This window comes from Elephas maximus, chromosome 22 (genome assembly GCF_024166365.1).
Source record: "Elephas maximus indicus isolate mEleMax1 chromosome 22, mEleMax1 primary haplotype, whole genome shotgun sequence".
Classification (NCBI taxonomy): domain Eukaryota; kingdom Metazoa; phylum Chordata; class Mammalia; order Proboscidea; family Elephantidae; genus Elephas; species Elephas maximus.
In genome coordinates, this window is record NC_064840.1 from 13,748,100 (window position 1) to 13,764,316 (window position 16,217).

The following is a 16,217-nucleotide window of genomic DNA, read 5'->3' on the forward strand; positions in this document are numbered from 1 at the left end:
GTAATGGCGGTTGGATGTACTGAGGTACCATTTACTAGCTGCCTGTCTGACCATATTGCCTTGGTAGAAGTTGAGTTGGACAAATGTACCTCGAAGTGTGGTCCTGTGACCCCTAGTTCAGTCATCTGGGGAGGGGGGACATTAAATGCAAATTCCTGAGCCCCACCCCTGATGCTCAACTGACTGGATCAGAGTCTGGGGGTAACACGGGAATCTGAATGCTAAGAAGCTTCCAGGAGATGAAGGATTGAGAAACTGCCAAGAGGTGTGAAGACTGAGCAGTAGGTGAAATACTGAAGGTGTCAGCAAGACAGTGGCTGAGGCGATGGGTGGCTCAGGTACAGTAATAGAACTGGGCTGGAGAAGCACTTTTGTGATAGAGGCGAGCTGATGGAAACTGGGTGGGCAGAGCCAGACTGAGAAAGGCATGCATGTGTTCATGGCTGTGCTCTTTGAGAGGCGAGTCCTGTGTCATAGGCACTGATTTCCTTGACTGGGTCCCTGGTCTTGAAGGTAGGACCAGAGTGGGTGTTTATTTTTCTCCTTCTCCCCTAGAACGGCGTTTGGCATCTTAGAAGCACATAACGATGTTGACAGACTCAACAAATTTGTTCTGCAAACATATTACGGTTCTGTATAACAGGAGCTGTGGGTGCCCGGTGGTAATGGCTTCTCATTTGTTGGGGAGAGAAGCCTGTGAGCTAGGAACCTGCATAGAACTGAAGGGCAGCATCCAAGCAAAAGGGGGACAAAAAAGTGGACAACAGATCTGCTGCATTAGCAGCTGTTTCCCTGTGGCTTCTGAGATGGACAGAGCAGAGTTTGGTTAAACACTCGTGAAATCACGAGGATGGGAATGGAGTCTGGGCTGGTGGCTAAGAGGTGATCTTTTTGCTGGAATGGGCACACACGGATTAAGAAGAGGAATGTCAATGTGGACTGTTTTAAGGTAATCACTAGTAAAATCAGAAAACAGAGGTTTCTTTCCAAAATGTTTTAAAAGATAAAAGCAAACTGCAGAGTCCACACACAAAAAGGCAAAACTGAAGAACAAAAGAAAGCAAATATATGTATATATATTTATAAAAACTCATTAACAAGTCAAAGTGTAACGCAGAACAGGAAACGCAAATGGTAAAAAATACCCTATTCAAATGAAAATATTATTATTCTATTAAGAAATAAAACGCAACAGTTTGTACAAAGGAGTACAGCTAACACAAAATGACAAAGGTCGAAAATAAATGGTTGGTCAAAGATACAACACTGTAATTCTAATCAAAGGAAAGAAGGGTGGCAATATTAATATCAAAGGATAATTTAAAGCAAAAAATATTATGTAAAATAAAGGGTCGCTATACAGAGATAAATAACATAACGAAGATACATTAATAAACCTTTATGCACCAATTATGTACAAAGGAAAAAGGACATCATCGCTGCAGTGGGAAATCTTCGCCCCTGCTCTCTGCCTGTGAGAGTCTGAGGCCCAAGGAGAGCGCAGAGATGCGGGGGTCTAGGTGAGACAGAACTGCTCGCCTCCCTGACACCCTCGGGCTGCCGTCCGGCCGGCAGGAGAGCCGCCAGCCCCCGTGCCCCTGGAGCACTTTGAAGTGTGGCGAGCTTGGACTGAGGATCTGAGCTTTTCATTTTGCTTCACTTCAGTGAAAAAAAAATTTTTTTTCAGTTAATTAAAATTTAAAACTGTAACAGTATGAAATGTTTTTCCATTAAACCCAGCTGTATCATTTCGGTAGAACTGCGTGAACTTTCACCATCGCAAACTTAGCATCCGCATTAAGATGTGTTATAAACGTGAAATAGATAGTGAGTCTCAAAGCCTCAGTGCAAAAGTAAGAATGCCGAATAATCTCATTGATCATATTTGTTGATTATGTTGAAACATAATTGGGATATACTTGGTATATTATTGAAATTAACTTCACTTGTTTTCTTTTTACTTTTTTTTAACGTGGCTACTAGCAAATATAAAATTCCATTCTTAGGGAGCACTATTCAAGAATAGGACACACCTTGTGTTGCATGTTTCAGAGAGTGTTTGCAAAAACCAATCATTACTAAATTACATCATAGTAAGAGAAAATTATAGTACAAGAGGCTGATATAAATATAAACCCAAAGACAACTTCCTTTAGAAGGAAGAGTGAGTCAAGAAAGAAAGAACTAAGCGTCTACAAGTAAAAATGAAAACAAACATCGAACCTTGGAGGATGTAATCAACTTCACAGCACCAAGTCGTAATTTTTATCCCTTTTAGGGTCAGACACCCCGGAGAATCTAATGCAGTAGACCCTCTCCGGAGAAATATGCATATTCATGACGAATTTTGCATCTGATTTGGGAGGGCCACCCCACCCAGAAGCCCCCAGGCTGTAAGTGCCTGTCTCATCAAAAGTAAAAATAAATGAACTACGCTGGCAATTAAGGGTTAGGGAGAATGAAACACAGCCATCAAGGGAACCAGGAAAAAAGATCAGCAAGATAAAAGCAAGGATAGAAATGGCAGGAGTGATAAACCCATGACCAGTGTCTTTAGGAAAATCAAAACTAGAAACAGCGAATTGCTAGAAAGAATAATCTGGAAGGAGAAACGTGCATAAATACTGTCAGAAGCAAGAAAGGGCCTCCATCACCAAATACAACCAGTTCAGCGGTTAAAGGACTGCACAGCTGCACGGTACTGAGCTTGCAAAACTCACTTTTTTCCTGTTGAAATCTAAATTACCGAAATTGCCAGAAGGAATTAAAAATATATATATGTATATAAATCGACAACACCAAAAAAAAGAGAAGCCTGTATTTTCTGCACTGACCCCTCAAAAGGCATCAGGACCTGATGATCTCACATTTTGGAGGTGAAATAATTCCACTCGTTCTGCCTTTTCCGGGTGCCTGCTCTCGACTCGGAGCCCTGGTGGCGCAGTAGTTAAGAGCTCAGCTGCTAACCAAAAAGGTCGGCAGTTTGAATCCACCGGCCGCTCCTTGAAAACCCAATGGGGCAGTTCTCCCGTGTCCTGTAGGGTCACTATGAGTCAGATCGACTCGATGGCAGCAGGTTGGCTCCTGACTTACTAAGCCATTCTTCAGTGTCACAGGAAGTGACTGGAGGCACAGCAGTGCATCCTGAGAGGGGGGCAAACGTGACCTTGATTCCTAGAGCTGATAAAGGAGGTAACTTGTTAGGTTTTCAGTGACAGAAGAAATAACAGGAAAAAATAATGTGTGTGTATATATGCCTTTATAAACATCATCTACTATACAATTTTAAAAACATACTTAAAGTTAAAAGGAAGCAGACAGGTAATCATGTATGTAAGTGAGGCACCTACATTAACAACAAGACCTCTAAGCGAGCAGAGAACGATTTACACCAGAAGAGCTGACCTAGTAAGTGCTTGCTGGAACTCATTCAGGCTCAAGTTAAATAACACAGCACTGAGTATTACACGTGTTGAACTGTTTAAATTGATTCGTTCGATCCCAGAGCAAACTTTCCTTGGGTGAGCCTCTAATCTTAGCTCTGTGACGGCCGGTTTTACTGAATCTCTGTCTGGTTTTGTGAATTTGGTAGATTAAAACGTGCCAGATCTGCTAGCAAGGCAGTGGAGGCATAAAGTAGGCACCAAAGCCAGAGAAAGGCCAAGAGTGCTGCCAGTTCCCAGAGGTTTGCCTGTTGTGAGTGAGTGCTGGGTGATCTGAAGCTCCCTGTGACAGACCCGTATCAACGGACAGGCCACGGACTGACAGCTCAGACAGATGCCATGTCAGCAGGTTAGTAAAACCAAAGTTGTACGTTCCTCACTGCCCTACTTGTTAAAAAAAAAAAAAGTGGGGTTGGGGTTGCCCTGTCACCTGGCAACCTAATGCTCATTGAGAAAATAACCTTTACACAGAAAAATCAATGCTTCAGTCTAATCCAACCCCCTTCCTGGAGATTACGTAAACTGTCTTCCTCATCAACTTCTATTTCTTACCTGCTTCACTGCTTCGGAGTTCTAGCCAGAAGCAGTAAGTGTCAAAATTCTTTTTTAAACTTGACCTGAGAATTTTAAACGAAGTGGAGGAAGACTGGCCAATCTGGTTCCCGGCAGAGTAACATGCCTGCGGCAAACATTACAGCCGTTTAATTACCTGGCACGGCAGACGTTTCTAATGGTGTCTCATTAGGTATTAATGACATGAAATAATTACTGGTCAAGTGACCTTTTTGTTAAGGGGATATAAACAAGAGAACCATTTAACACTATGATAACCTGACAATACATTAAAATTGCATCTTGCTAGGATTTTAGTATGTGGTGGATTCAAAAGTGAAGGAAACTTCCCTTACGTAGTCACTCAGGTGTTGTGTAAATGACAAGCAGCAAAGATGGTTTTCAGTATGTCGTTCCTGCTACAGCATTAAATCCTGTGAGAAGCCTACTTTTGAAAATGTCTACTGACAAACTGTGCTCTTTCGAAAGAGTGTATGAGCTCTTGGACACTGGTTGGTAACAAATCGCTTACCCCATGACTTAATGACTAGCAATGACATAAAACTGTGGAAGGGGCGAGTTAGGCTAGGCAGTGTCTGAGCAACGCAGATGGCTACAGCCGATGGTATCCTGATACGCCAAGTCGAAATTGACTACGATGGCAGTTGGGTTTGGTTTTGGTTTTGGGGTTTAATTTGCAAAGTAGTGAGATGCGTTCAACACATTTTCCTTCCTCAAAGATATTTACCTATAGTTGCCAAATTGGTACAGTTAGTGGTGGTTCTGAAAACAATATTCCAACTATAAATAAAACCAACAATGGGATAAAGCACCCAGTGTGTGAGCTAAGTATCCTAGCGAATGAACACTACAAGGACCATCTAATTCTGATTGCCTGGGAGACACAGGAATGGTCAGCCTAACCTGATCACACAGCATCTGGGAAACGTGTGAGTCTTCAGTACTCCCTTTGGCAGGCTGACTTACAAACTATCACAATACACAGCAGTGGAGACTGGGTGAGACAGAGGTCAGTATTTTCTTTTCACAGGAAATTTGACCTCACTTTTCTCAGCCTTCCTTCACCAGTACAGCTGTAACAACATGGATACAGCTTGTTAGTTTGCAAAGCATTTCTCATGGTATCACCCTCATCCCCATTTTGCAGATGAAATAACTGAGGCTGAGAAGTCTCAAGAGTTTCTCTCTAGATTCAGACAGTCTTACACTGAGAACAATGTGTATTAGTAGATGGAGGGAAATTAAAAGCAAGGTTACTGTAAGCTCAGGACTGTCCTGGGGCGTACCATCTTTAGCAAGAGGTTCTGCGAAGGCAGTACAGTGACCCCTCGGGACTCCTAGGACAGGTGGATTTTCCTCCCGAGTGAGCACACGCAGGAGAGAACCACCGTGGACTCGAGGCAGCCCGGGAGGGATTACTTCGAGGTGGTGTGTTCAGGGCCATACTACAAGTGTCACCGACTCTAGGGATTGCCTGTGAATCAGGAAAATAGCAGAGAGAATGTATCGTATTTCTAAGGAACACCAAAATGAAGCTGACTGGGATGGTTCAAGAAGGGAAAAGCCGTTGCCTTTGAGTCCATTCTGACTCATAGTGACCCGACAGCAGAGTACGACTGCCTCCTAGGGTTTCCTAGACTGTAATCTTTATGGAAGCAGATCACCAGGTCTTTTCTCCTGCAGAGCTGCTGGTGGGTTCAAACTACCAACCTTCCGATTAGTGCTTAACCACTGTGCCACCAGGGCTCCTATTCTAGAAGGGAAGTAGACTATAAATATAGACTTGTCTGCTTTTCTAGGATAAACTAGAGCTGGGAGACACCGGTAGATCTGATCTACTCAAAACAGTTACGGAACTGCAAACTGAATTCCATGCTTTGCATATTGTTTTAGCAGAATGGTGACCTTGCCATTTAAAAACTGACCCCTGGGATGGCCTTGTGCCTTTAAGTGAGTATGGGAATACCACTGCAGAACAGCTGGTGGGGATGGGACAGGCATATTTTGCCCAGTTTACTAGCTCTGGAAGACAGAGCCTGGCTCCATGTCTTGGGTTGTTCAGTGTGGACTCTGTATACCTTTTGAATAGGCAGAGGTGAGTGTATTACAGAGGCAGGATGGGAGGGAAAAAAGCCACTCAAAGTTTCAGTAATTCAATAATTTATTCCTCTAAAAAAGTGTGTAAAAGTATATAGCTCTCATCCACAAGGTATATATGAATGACATTTAAAATGGAGGCCTTTTATTATTGTTTCTTTTTATCAAAGTCTTTTAGTGTACTGTACCAGCGCTATACTGTAGTTTTTTTTTTTAATGAACTTCACATATTTTTGTATTCTTTCAAATCGTTTGCTATATATAAAAGAAGCTCACTGCAAAATGCTCGAAGGAAAAAAGAAAACAAAAGAAATTCAGAACTTCTCAGAAATGTACAGCTTTTACATTTAAAAAAGGTTCTGAAATATACATACAAGCATGCTGGCCCGCCCGCCCCACTCCCCGCCCTTCCCCCTTTTTAGTTCAAACCATGGTAAGAGTTCTGATTTCTGCAGAATTTCCAAAATTAAAAATTAAAAAAAAAAAATAACTTCTCACTCTGTAGCAAATCCAGGGCTTGTACATTTCAGATTTTCAGTAAAAAACTCACAAGTAAAATAATGCATATTTAAGGGAAATATTATACAGACTTTTTTCACACAGAAGTACATAAGAGTTTTTAAAATCTATTGCCATTCATTTATTTTTGCACAAAAACGTATAAATATGTCACCAGCTTTTCTTAACTTAAAAAACTTAAATAAAAGACACCAGATGAAAACTACCCTTTGCTGCCTTTTTTTTTTTTTTGTAGGGTTTTGTTTTTTTTTTTCAAGTTTTTTTTTTTTTTTTTTCATTTTTTGCTTAGAATTGGGTTTCTCGGGAAGAAAAGGCCCTGCGTTAAAAACAGCCTGTTTAAAAAAAAAAATTCAAAGTTCTGATGAATTCTGGGAAAAAAGCAACCCCAAAGTGGTAAAAGATTACAAATATCTACTTTACAATTTGTCTTCTCACCAAGATAATTTTATACAAGTTTACAATCTTCATCATCTTATGCTCTTCAAAAGGCCTTGAGAATTCTCCTTTCTGATTAAGAAAAAATAGCACTGCAATATTTTTAAAGTCAATTTTACACTGTACACATTAGATACAAATGGTTGGATATAGCAGATTTTTTTAACCTATACATTGCAGAAGTCAACCCCCCACTGGTGGCGCAGAGAACAGAAGTCTCCATTTACAAGTTATTTCTCTGCTTCCACACAGTCCCACCACACAACTTTGTTTTTAATATAATGTTTTAAACGTTAGATAATTTCAAGAAAAATACTTTTACAAAATCATATCAATTATTACATTTTTTTTTTTTTTAAATAACCAGGATGTGGCAGTCTCTTGGAAGAACTTTTAAAATTTGCACGATTCTCTCCACAGACGACTAGAGCACAGCAGCCTGATTAGAGCTGCCCCCAGAAGGCAGGTCCACACCCACTGCCCCTCAGAAAAAAACACTCAGCAACCACAAGCCTTAGGAGCAGAGTCTTAAAGACAACCCTCTCGGGGCCTGGAATGAGGAGTCATAAAATACTTCAATCAGCCACTGATGCTTTAAAAAGGCATTTTTAAAAAAGTCCTACCAGGAAGGCTCAACTTCAAGTACTAATTTAATGGTAAGTTGTCATATTTCTTTGAAATAATATTCCTATGGTCCAGAAAAAATTCACCATATTTATATTTATGACAGGTTTTTCTGAGCAAACGCTTTTGATTGTGATATGTACATGAGTCCCGTTTGAACTAGTGAAAGGAGAGACCTGGCTTTCGATAAGAATTCACTAGAAAATAGATTTCCATGTGACTGTATAAAACAGGTAAGGTACTTGCCTCCATGGCTCGGGGTAGAGCTTGACTGCCTTCTGTATAGAAATGTTATCCATCATGCAACGCAGGCCATTTTTAAAACCCAGTTTGTCCTTAACAAACCTACTGCTGGGTGGCTCTGAGTATGTGACTGTTTAGACATGATCTCCCCCATCTGTTTCACTCCTTTTCCGGCTTCTAGGACAGAGGTATGTAGTCAGAGAATCCTAGGGTGGCTCTGAGTCGGTTTCAGCTACTGTACCTGGTCCTCAAGAATTAAAAAAAAAAAAAAAAAAAATTAAAATTAAATCACAAAAATCCATATAACAAAACAAAATAAATAAAATGAAGATGTCGCCAGACCTTTCGTATCTACACACAGGTATGTGGTCACGCCCAGCTCTCGTGCCACCTGGAGGGGAGCGCGAGGAGACACACAGAAGCCCCACCGTGAAGTCATGTACGTGAGCTGGCTCTTACCCTTAAGAAGTCCCAGATTACGGAGTCCAGGTTACCCACAGGTCATATACCGATAACTAAAGGATTTCATCCGAAGGGCTTAACTGCCCTGATTTTAAACAGAGACTGAAAACACAGACTCTTGTGCAAAAGGACATTGTCTCTTCTGTTGCCCTCTTCAAAACCAACAATGAAGGAGCTTCCTGTGGACCAGTGCATTGGGGCCACACACACAACACTGGCAGAGATCGCTGCTCATGGAGGTGTCCAGCCCGTGAGAGAAGAGTCGGTGAGTCCCTCTGGAAATGAACACTGCAGCATGGACATGTGCCTGCCGAGACGTGGTCACAGCGCAGAACCGTGGAGAGTGGTGTGAAGGATGGGGTGTTTGCGGAGTGTAGCAGGCTCCTCGGGCTGGGCCCGCACGCGAAGGAGCTGAGCCCGAGAGCACAAGTGCTTGTCCATTAAAGTATATTCATGATGGCGTTGTACAACTGAGTGAGCACCACAAAGTGGACAGGGAGGCAGGAAGTGCGGTCCTGGGTGGCCGGGTTGCAGGTGAGCCAGGACAGAGCATTGTACTGCTCCAGAACAAACCTGCAGGAGAGAAGGCACAGTCAGGGCCAGGCCACGTGAGGCGTGACTGGCTCTCAGACCCAGACACGTTCCAGGCTGTAGCCAAGGGGGAGGCCTCTGGCGCAAGTTCTTACGCTCTCTCACTTGGTTCTTTTTCCGGTGTCCCCCCTTCCTTCTAGAACTACACAACCCAACTGGATAAGGTAGCGTGGCTACTGAGCCCTCGAACTGGGGCACGTCTGGATGGAGATGGGCTATGAGTATAAAATACGCACCAGATTTCAAAAACTTAGCTTTTAAAAAAGAATGTAAAGTGTCTGAATATTTTTATATTGATCACATATAGAAATTATAGTTTAGATTTTTTTTTAAATATATAGATAACTCTAATATATCTATAGCTACTGAGATACAGACAAACTAGAGTTAAAGAAAATATGACTAAAACTAACTCCACTGATTTTCTTTAAACTATTTTAATATGGCTGTTAGGAAATGTGGTTGCCACAGGTTGGAATCGACAGATGGCAACAATGTGAGAAAATGTGAGATTAGATCTGCAGCTCACATTGTTTCTATTGGATAGCGTTACTCTAGAGGCCCTGGAAGCCAAAGTCATGTTTGTCAGGTTCTTGCTTAACAATAATTTCCAAATCACTTAAAATTTAGAAACCATTAGAAAAAGCTTTTATATAGAAAGAATGTGGATGGCCTGGCCTGCCAAAGAGCAAGATAGTTGATACACACTTCTGGGAGGCCTTTCCCAAGGGTGGAATTCATTCTCTAGTTAATTTTATTTATATCAACTATGCTTTTTTTTATGCCAGGGAGGGTTAAAAATGTTTTCATTGCCAGGTGCTCTAAGTTCCTGACTCAGTCTCTAACGACCCACTCCCCGGTTCTGATCTGTTCTCATCACCACTAAAGGCCGCCTCTAAACAGGAACCAAAGGCAATTGTAATTGCATGTAACTATCAGAGTCAACAATGTCACACTGTCTGTCCTCTGCACGTACGGGGCTACTGAGCCATGGTGACACAGTGGTTAAGAGCTTGGCTGCTAACCGAAAGGTCAGCAGTTCAAATCCACCAGCCGCTACGGGGCAGTTCTACTCTCCCATAGGGTTGCTATAAGTCAGAAGTGACTCAACGGGCTGGTTTTTGTTTTTGTTTTTTTTTTCCTAGCTCTCATGGGCTCATCAGGAAGTGGTCCACTGCACAAGAGGCGCCTCTCTTCCATGAGAACCACCCTGACATTAGGACAGGAGTACAGGCATACAACTGCAGTATGATCTCAAACTGCCCAGGTCTGTCTCTACCTTAAAACATCAGACGTGGTTTTGGAGTCCAGAGGGTGTGGAACTCGCTGAGAATTCCTGGCAGGGAGAAGTTCATCCGTCTGTGCTACTGAAATGTGGTGATGCAGGGAAGCCTGGTGAGAGAACAAAGGTGAGTACCTTCCTGTCTACACAGCCGAGGCACAGGACAGACAGGCCTGCGTCTGCAGGAGCAGAGCGCGAGAGCCCTGAGCAATCAGCTTTTCTACGAGTCTATGAATTTTAGGCTGCCCAGTCAGCGAGGAGCTAACTTGTTGGGCCTATTTTTATTTTTGTCCCTAAATTTTACTTTTTTTAATGGCAATAGTCACACATATATGCAGAAAATAGGGTCGCAACGAGTCGGAATCAACTCCATGGCACAGGGTTCTGGGTTACATGCAAAAATAGCCTAATACAGAATGAAGTCCCTTGTACCCACCTCACCAAGTTTCAACGATTACCATCATCCTTCACTTTTTTTGTTTTGCTGGATTATTTTAAAACAAAACCTAGATATTGTATGATTTTGCCTGTGAATTCAGTAGGTGTCTCCAACAGATAAGGACTTTCAGAAACAACAATATTCCAACCAAAATGAATGACTCCTCAGTATCATGTAATCACCAATCTATCTACAATTTTTCATGATGATCTGAAAAATGCCTTTTTACATTGGGTTTATTACAATCATGAGCCAACCTGGTCCACACACGGCAAGCGATGAAAACTGATGTGTCTCTTAGGATCTTGCTCTGGGCGGCCCCCGCCGTCTGGGTACGGCTGAGTGTCTCCCCGTGGTGAGCATCTTCCTCTAGCCTCCTCAGTACCCGTAAACTGAGAGCTAGACCTACAGGCTTCATGAGGTTCAGTTTCAATTTTTTTTTTTTTTTTTTGGCGGGGGGGACGGGGAGGCAGGACTACTTCATAGGTACCGCTGCGTCATAGTATCCGATCATCCCACCTGAGTAGGATTGATCACTAGGTTCAGGTGGAACTGGCATGGTCTGCTCCATCGATTACAAAGTTCCTGTCAAATTCCCCCTAAAGGTTCTAGCGTATTTTGTTTGTTAAATAACTAAGAAATATAACAGTAAAGGAGAGGCCATCGAAACATTTCACTCTTTTCCCTCGCCAGTTTTCAGATTAACGAGTTGATGCTCGAGCAGCTTCAGACAGGGGTAGGCGTTTTTATCCAGCACAATGATGAACCTAGCAGTTTGTTTCAATCTATTACTGTCATTTTTTTTTTTTTTTTTGGATGCTCAGATTTTCACATCTCTGGCCAATGAGAGCCTCTCCAAGCTGGCTCCTGGATCCTTTGCTAAGACCCTAATAGTCTTTGGTAACTTCCTTGCTTTCAAGCATGGTAAGATTCCCAGGCTCGTCTTGGAATATTTCTTGCCTGGAATCAGCCATTTCTTCAAAGAACTCTGGTCTGTTGAGTGAGAAATGGTATTCAGGAACCATAATGTGGCGTTAGAGGTGTTCTGCTCCTAAGCTTTTTCAGTAGACACAGCTAGGACATGTGCAGACTTTTATAGAGAGAAAGAAAAAAGTCTAGGTTCACACTAATTCAAAATTACCATATTTTTAGGCAAATAACATGCACGTTATATAGTTTTTGACATTCGCACAACCGTCCACACATCATTGTTGTGAGCATGCTATGCCAATTTTCAAGTGATATATGTTTGGGTGTGTTACTTGTGAAAAAATACGGTACAAGGCTTTACATGACATCTTTTGATCATAATGATACGTTCAAGTCATTGAAAAAAGAAAACTGCTCTATTTTACTAGTTTTTGGTTTACGCTTCCACTGTATCTTTTTGGAAGTATGAGTAGAGGTGTGTAGGAGGTACGCGTATGTATGCATATACCTGTCTTAAAGATAATTTCACAGAACGATGGTATAAACTGTTTCTCATTTGTTGTGGACGAGCAGTACTCTGCTGGGTGTACCACAGGTGATTCAGCCGGCCTCTCAGTGATGGATTTAGACATTTTCCCTTTTTGCCGTAGTGTCTTTGGACTTGTTCCCTGGAGGTGGGGCTGCCGCACAGAAGGGCAGTGTGTAGGCTGCGTCCTTTGGGTTGAAAGAGCACACGGTGTGCCTCCTCCCCGTGGCCCTGCCCACAGAGGATCGTGTCAAACCTTTGGATTTTTTGCCAGTCTGTTGGTGAAGAATGGACTTTATTCTAGGCTCTTTCTGGGGCTTCCAAGCCCTGCTGAAAACCTGCACTTCTAACAATTTCCCAGGCGATGGTAATGCTGCTGGGTCAGGGACCAATTCTGAGCAGTGGTTCTCAAAAATTGCCATGCAGAAGAATCACCTGGGGAGCTTACTGAACTGTAGGTTCTGATTCCATAGATCTGCGGTGGAAACGCGAATTCTCAACAGGGCTTTGAACTAGAATGAACTGGTTCAAAGCCTCGGTTCTTTCACCTAAACTAGAATATCAGATTTTGTTTTTAACCCTTAATTTGGATTAAAGAAGAAATACACAAAGAAGGAGCAAGTGTGTGTTAGCGTCTTGCTTTTCTCCAGTGAAGATCCCTGAAGGCCCGCGGCAGGGGAGAAGGAGGAAGCCAGCTTCACCTCCGTGACAGCAGGTGACGGGGACGTGGAGGTAGGTCGTCGTCTAGAACCCTATGGCCATCCCGTAATTACCCCTGCACCGGCCCCCACAAAGGCTCCTCCCCGGGTTAATGCAATTAATTTCTTAATATCACATCAAACCAACCTTCAGGAAGAGGGGGCACTGGTTCTGAGCCTGGGGACATGACGACCAAAACCACTGGGGGAGGTTCTCAGCTTTGGCAGTTGATACGAAATACCCGAGGGCCAGAGGCTGCTGCTTGAGCTCCTCGGGGGCTTCTCTAGAGAGGAGACGCTCACCCTGGCTCTGAAAAACAAAGTTCCATTTAGCACTTCAAATAAAGCTTTGAAAACCAACTTTTATCATTTCACTCTGCACTGCAGGGTCTAATCCCCTTTCTGGCAGCAACTTATTCAAAAATGCCAGGCAACCAAGAAAGGCAAACACACAGATGACTGACAAAAACTACAGGTCAGGCAGAAGATGTCAGCAAAACAAACATCACTCCACTACGTAGATATTTATTTGCTCTGGTTTCTTTTTTGTAGAATGTAAAATCGGTCCCGTGACATGATTAGGTAACAGACGAGGAGATGGAGAGTGTGGTCTCTGACAGGTGAAGTCCCCTTGCCATCCACGTCTGTTACTGGCAACCAACTAGAAACACACGGAGCATGCCTGACCATCTGTCACCCAGCACTGGTTAGGAAAACGCAGCACCTCACCAGTCCTTCAACTGCCAGCAGGTGCCACCTGCTGAAGACGAAGCTGGGTTCTCATCTGCAGCGACCCCTTTCACTGTGTTGTGGATTTTCAATGGACGTTGTCCTCAACTTTTAGTTAGCTTCAAAGTTGAAAATGTTCATTTAGGCAATAATAAGTCAGCCATCTATTTTTAAAAACCTCTTCTTTTCTTCTTTAGAAGAAAAAATAATCCCCGATTACTATATCAAACTGTAAAAATTCTGAATTGGTTAAAAAATGAAAGCTTTACCTCCAGCCTTGAACAAAAAACGTTCCCCTGTTGTTATGTCTTAGTTGGATATCAAAGAATGTTTAATGGGTCAGAAAGAGGAAATGCTGAAAGCCACTCAGGCATCACCTGGCTGCAGGTGCTCAGGACTGGGAAGGGCACCTGCCTAGCTCAGAACAGCACCGTTTGAACTGTGACATTCAATTAAAGACTCAGGGCTGGAGGCCCCAACACAGGGAGGAAATACGGCACACCTCTGTTCTTTCCAAAACCAACATCACACTTCAATTACCAGTTCTTAATGGGTAAACTAAATGGCCATAACAGGTACTAGGAGGCAGCTGCTGTTATTGCCATTTCACAGAGAAGGTAACTGAGGCAAAGGAAGCGTGTCCGAGCCACAGAGCCGCAGCACGGACCTGGGTCTGCCAGATTCCAGGGCGTGCGTTTTCAGCGGCTCGCTGTCTTCCTCCCAGAATTCACATCCATCCTAAATTAAAACTCTCCAATGTAAAACTTATGTTCTTGGTTCCTAGCTCAACGATCTCCAGTGAAACTACACTGTCATTAATCAGCAACGAACTGTGGGGAAATAGAGGCATTTAAAATCTCTTCCTTCCAGAAGGGCATGACAGGGGCAGGCAGCTCAGGAGGGTCTGAGCTGCTGTCGCCAGCTTCACCGCTGACTAAACAGCATCCACTGCCTTTCCCTGGACTGTCCTTTAATGACCTCGTGCTGGCAGCAGAGGTCCCACCTGACGGAAACCCAAGTCCCCTAAGCACCTACTGGCGTCTGAATGTCCAGTTTCAGATAGCAGGCAGCACTGTTTTCTACATCTTAGCCCTTACAGTCTCTTAACACTTTAAACAAGAAGTACGATACGGTGATGAGGGTAACTCGTGTAGCTTCGGAGCAGAGCGAGCGCAGCTGTGGCAGACCTTTTAACTCCTAAATCTGCTGTAAGTTCACCTCCGACACCCCTGGAACACTTACAGATGGAACTAGTTGTAAGCTCTGATTTTTGCTCAGTGCGTCGGCATGCCTCTAAGATCAGCCTCCTGCTGTCTCTGCCCTTGCTGCAGGCTGGCCGCCAAGAGACCGGGACACGAAAGAGCACAACCAACAATGCGCTGGCCTTCAATTAACACGCAGACTGTGCGTGTTAACTACGTAATAACTAGCTTCTCAAAAGTCACTATTTTCGTAAAAAGTGACTGGGAAGCAGCAAGCAACTCAAACTAGTGTTTTCTTACAACGTGTAAAACTCTTACAGCTGTGATAGCACTGTTTTTCTGACAGAACTTACTCGTCAGGAAATATCATACAGTTCTTTGAAATTCCTACCTTCGATTCAAAATGGAATAACTGACAGAGTCACTTTCCCCCGCTTATCTCTCTCGTCCAAGACACCAGGACCATCAAGAAGCAAGGTGTGTGTAGTGAGAAGATGATCATACTTCAAGCGGTTATGTGCCTGAAGGTTAAGGTGAAGTCATCCTTACCCGACTGTGCTGGAAATGAGAGCCCACCCCGATTCCAGAAGGAGAGCCTGGGGAGGGAACCGGGGAGGAGTTGGGGGACGAATGGAGGTTCCCAGTCATCAGTATGCCAATATCGTTGTCCATGTCGTCTGGGAACGGAAGGTCAACAAACATGTCATCTAGAGGGGAGAGAGGAACAGGCACGGAAGTTAGGCCTAACTTAACCAGTACACTGTTCGTTAGCCTGTGACCAGGCCCTGCACACGTTAACAACTTAGTCAGATTTAATGGGTGCTTACTGGGTGCTGCATACAAGTCACCCTTTGACTTTGCCCTCCAGTGATTTCCTGGTATGAAGTGCGAACAGAATGGAGAACAGGGAACATGAGAAAACAGTAGGCTCCGTTTATGCATCCAGTTAACATCTAAAATACTGGAGACGTTGCGTCAGTGCAGTTTAACGGGTGTGAACTCTTCCTGAAAGGCAGATCCCCAAAGGCAGATCAAAGTGTGATGTCTTCATCAAGAAACCCTCTCCCACATTAAAAAAGTAAGGTGTGCTCACAGCAGAAAAACTGGAGAGAGAAAAGTATAAAGAGGGATAACAACTACCCGTAACCAGGGGCGGATTATCCAACGGGCAGCGTGAGCACAGGGCCTTGCTTACCGGACCATCTGCACTGAGTAATTGCACATTTTTTCACCACATCAGAGACTCTGCTTCTAGGTATGTCTGGCATCTCTCCCAACCCCACAGCACCTTCCTACAGAATCAAAGCCTCCTTTCAAAGTTACAATCCCTGACAGGACAGATTACCCTGTGAGCAAGGTAAGCATGGGCTTACTTGTGCTTACTTACTAACCAAAGTTGTGAAACTCTTCGTTACGGATTAGTA

General features: G+C 43.4%; 1 protein-coding gene across 4 annotated transcripts in view; it reads right to left on the reverse strand.

The window, feature by feature from the left end:
• Positions 1-1,121: 1,121 nt before the first annotated feature.
• Positions 1,122-16,217, reverse strand: part of MED13L (mediator complex subunit 13L) — a 284,850-nt gene continuing 269,754 nt past the window's right edge. Inside the window, exons 28-32 of one of the 4 annotated variants that reach the window (XR_007514943.1) lie at positions 15,343-15,500; positions 13,011-13,172; positions 10,267-10,379; positions 8,394-8,969; positions 1,123-8,181 (exon numbers count right to left, since the gene is read on the reverse strand). Coding sequence is in view for 2 of the 4 variants with exons in the window: in XM_049866379.1 (XP_049722336.1) it covers positions 8,837-8,969; positions 10,267-10,379; positions 13,011-13,172; positions 15,343-15,500 (566 nt within the window). In the remaining 2 variants the exon portion in view is untranslated. Of the gene's footprint in view, positions 8,970-10,266; positions 10,380-13,010; positions 13,173-15,342; positions 15,501-16,217 lie in introns of all 4 variants that reach the window. The other 3 variants (XR_007514942.1, XM_049866379.1, XM_049866378.1) reach the window with 3 other exon arrangements.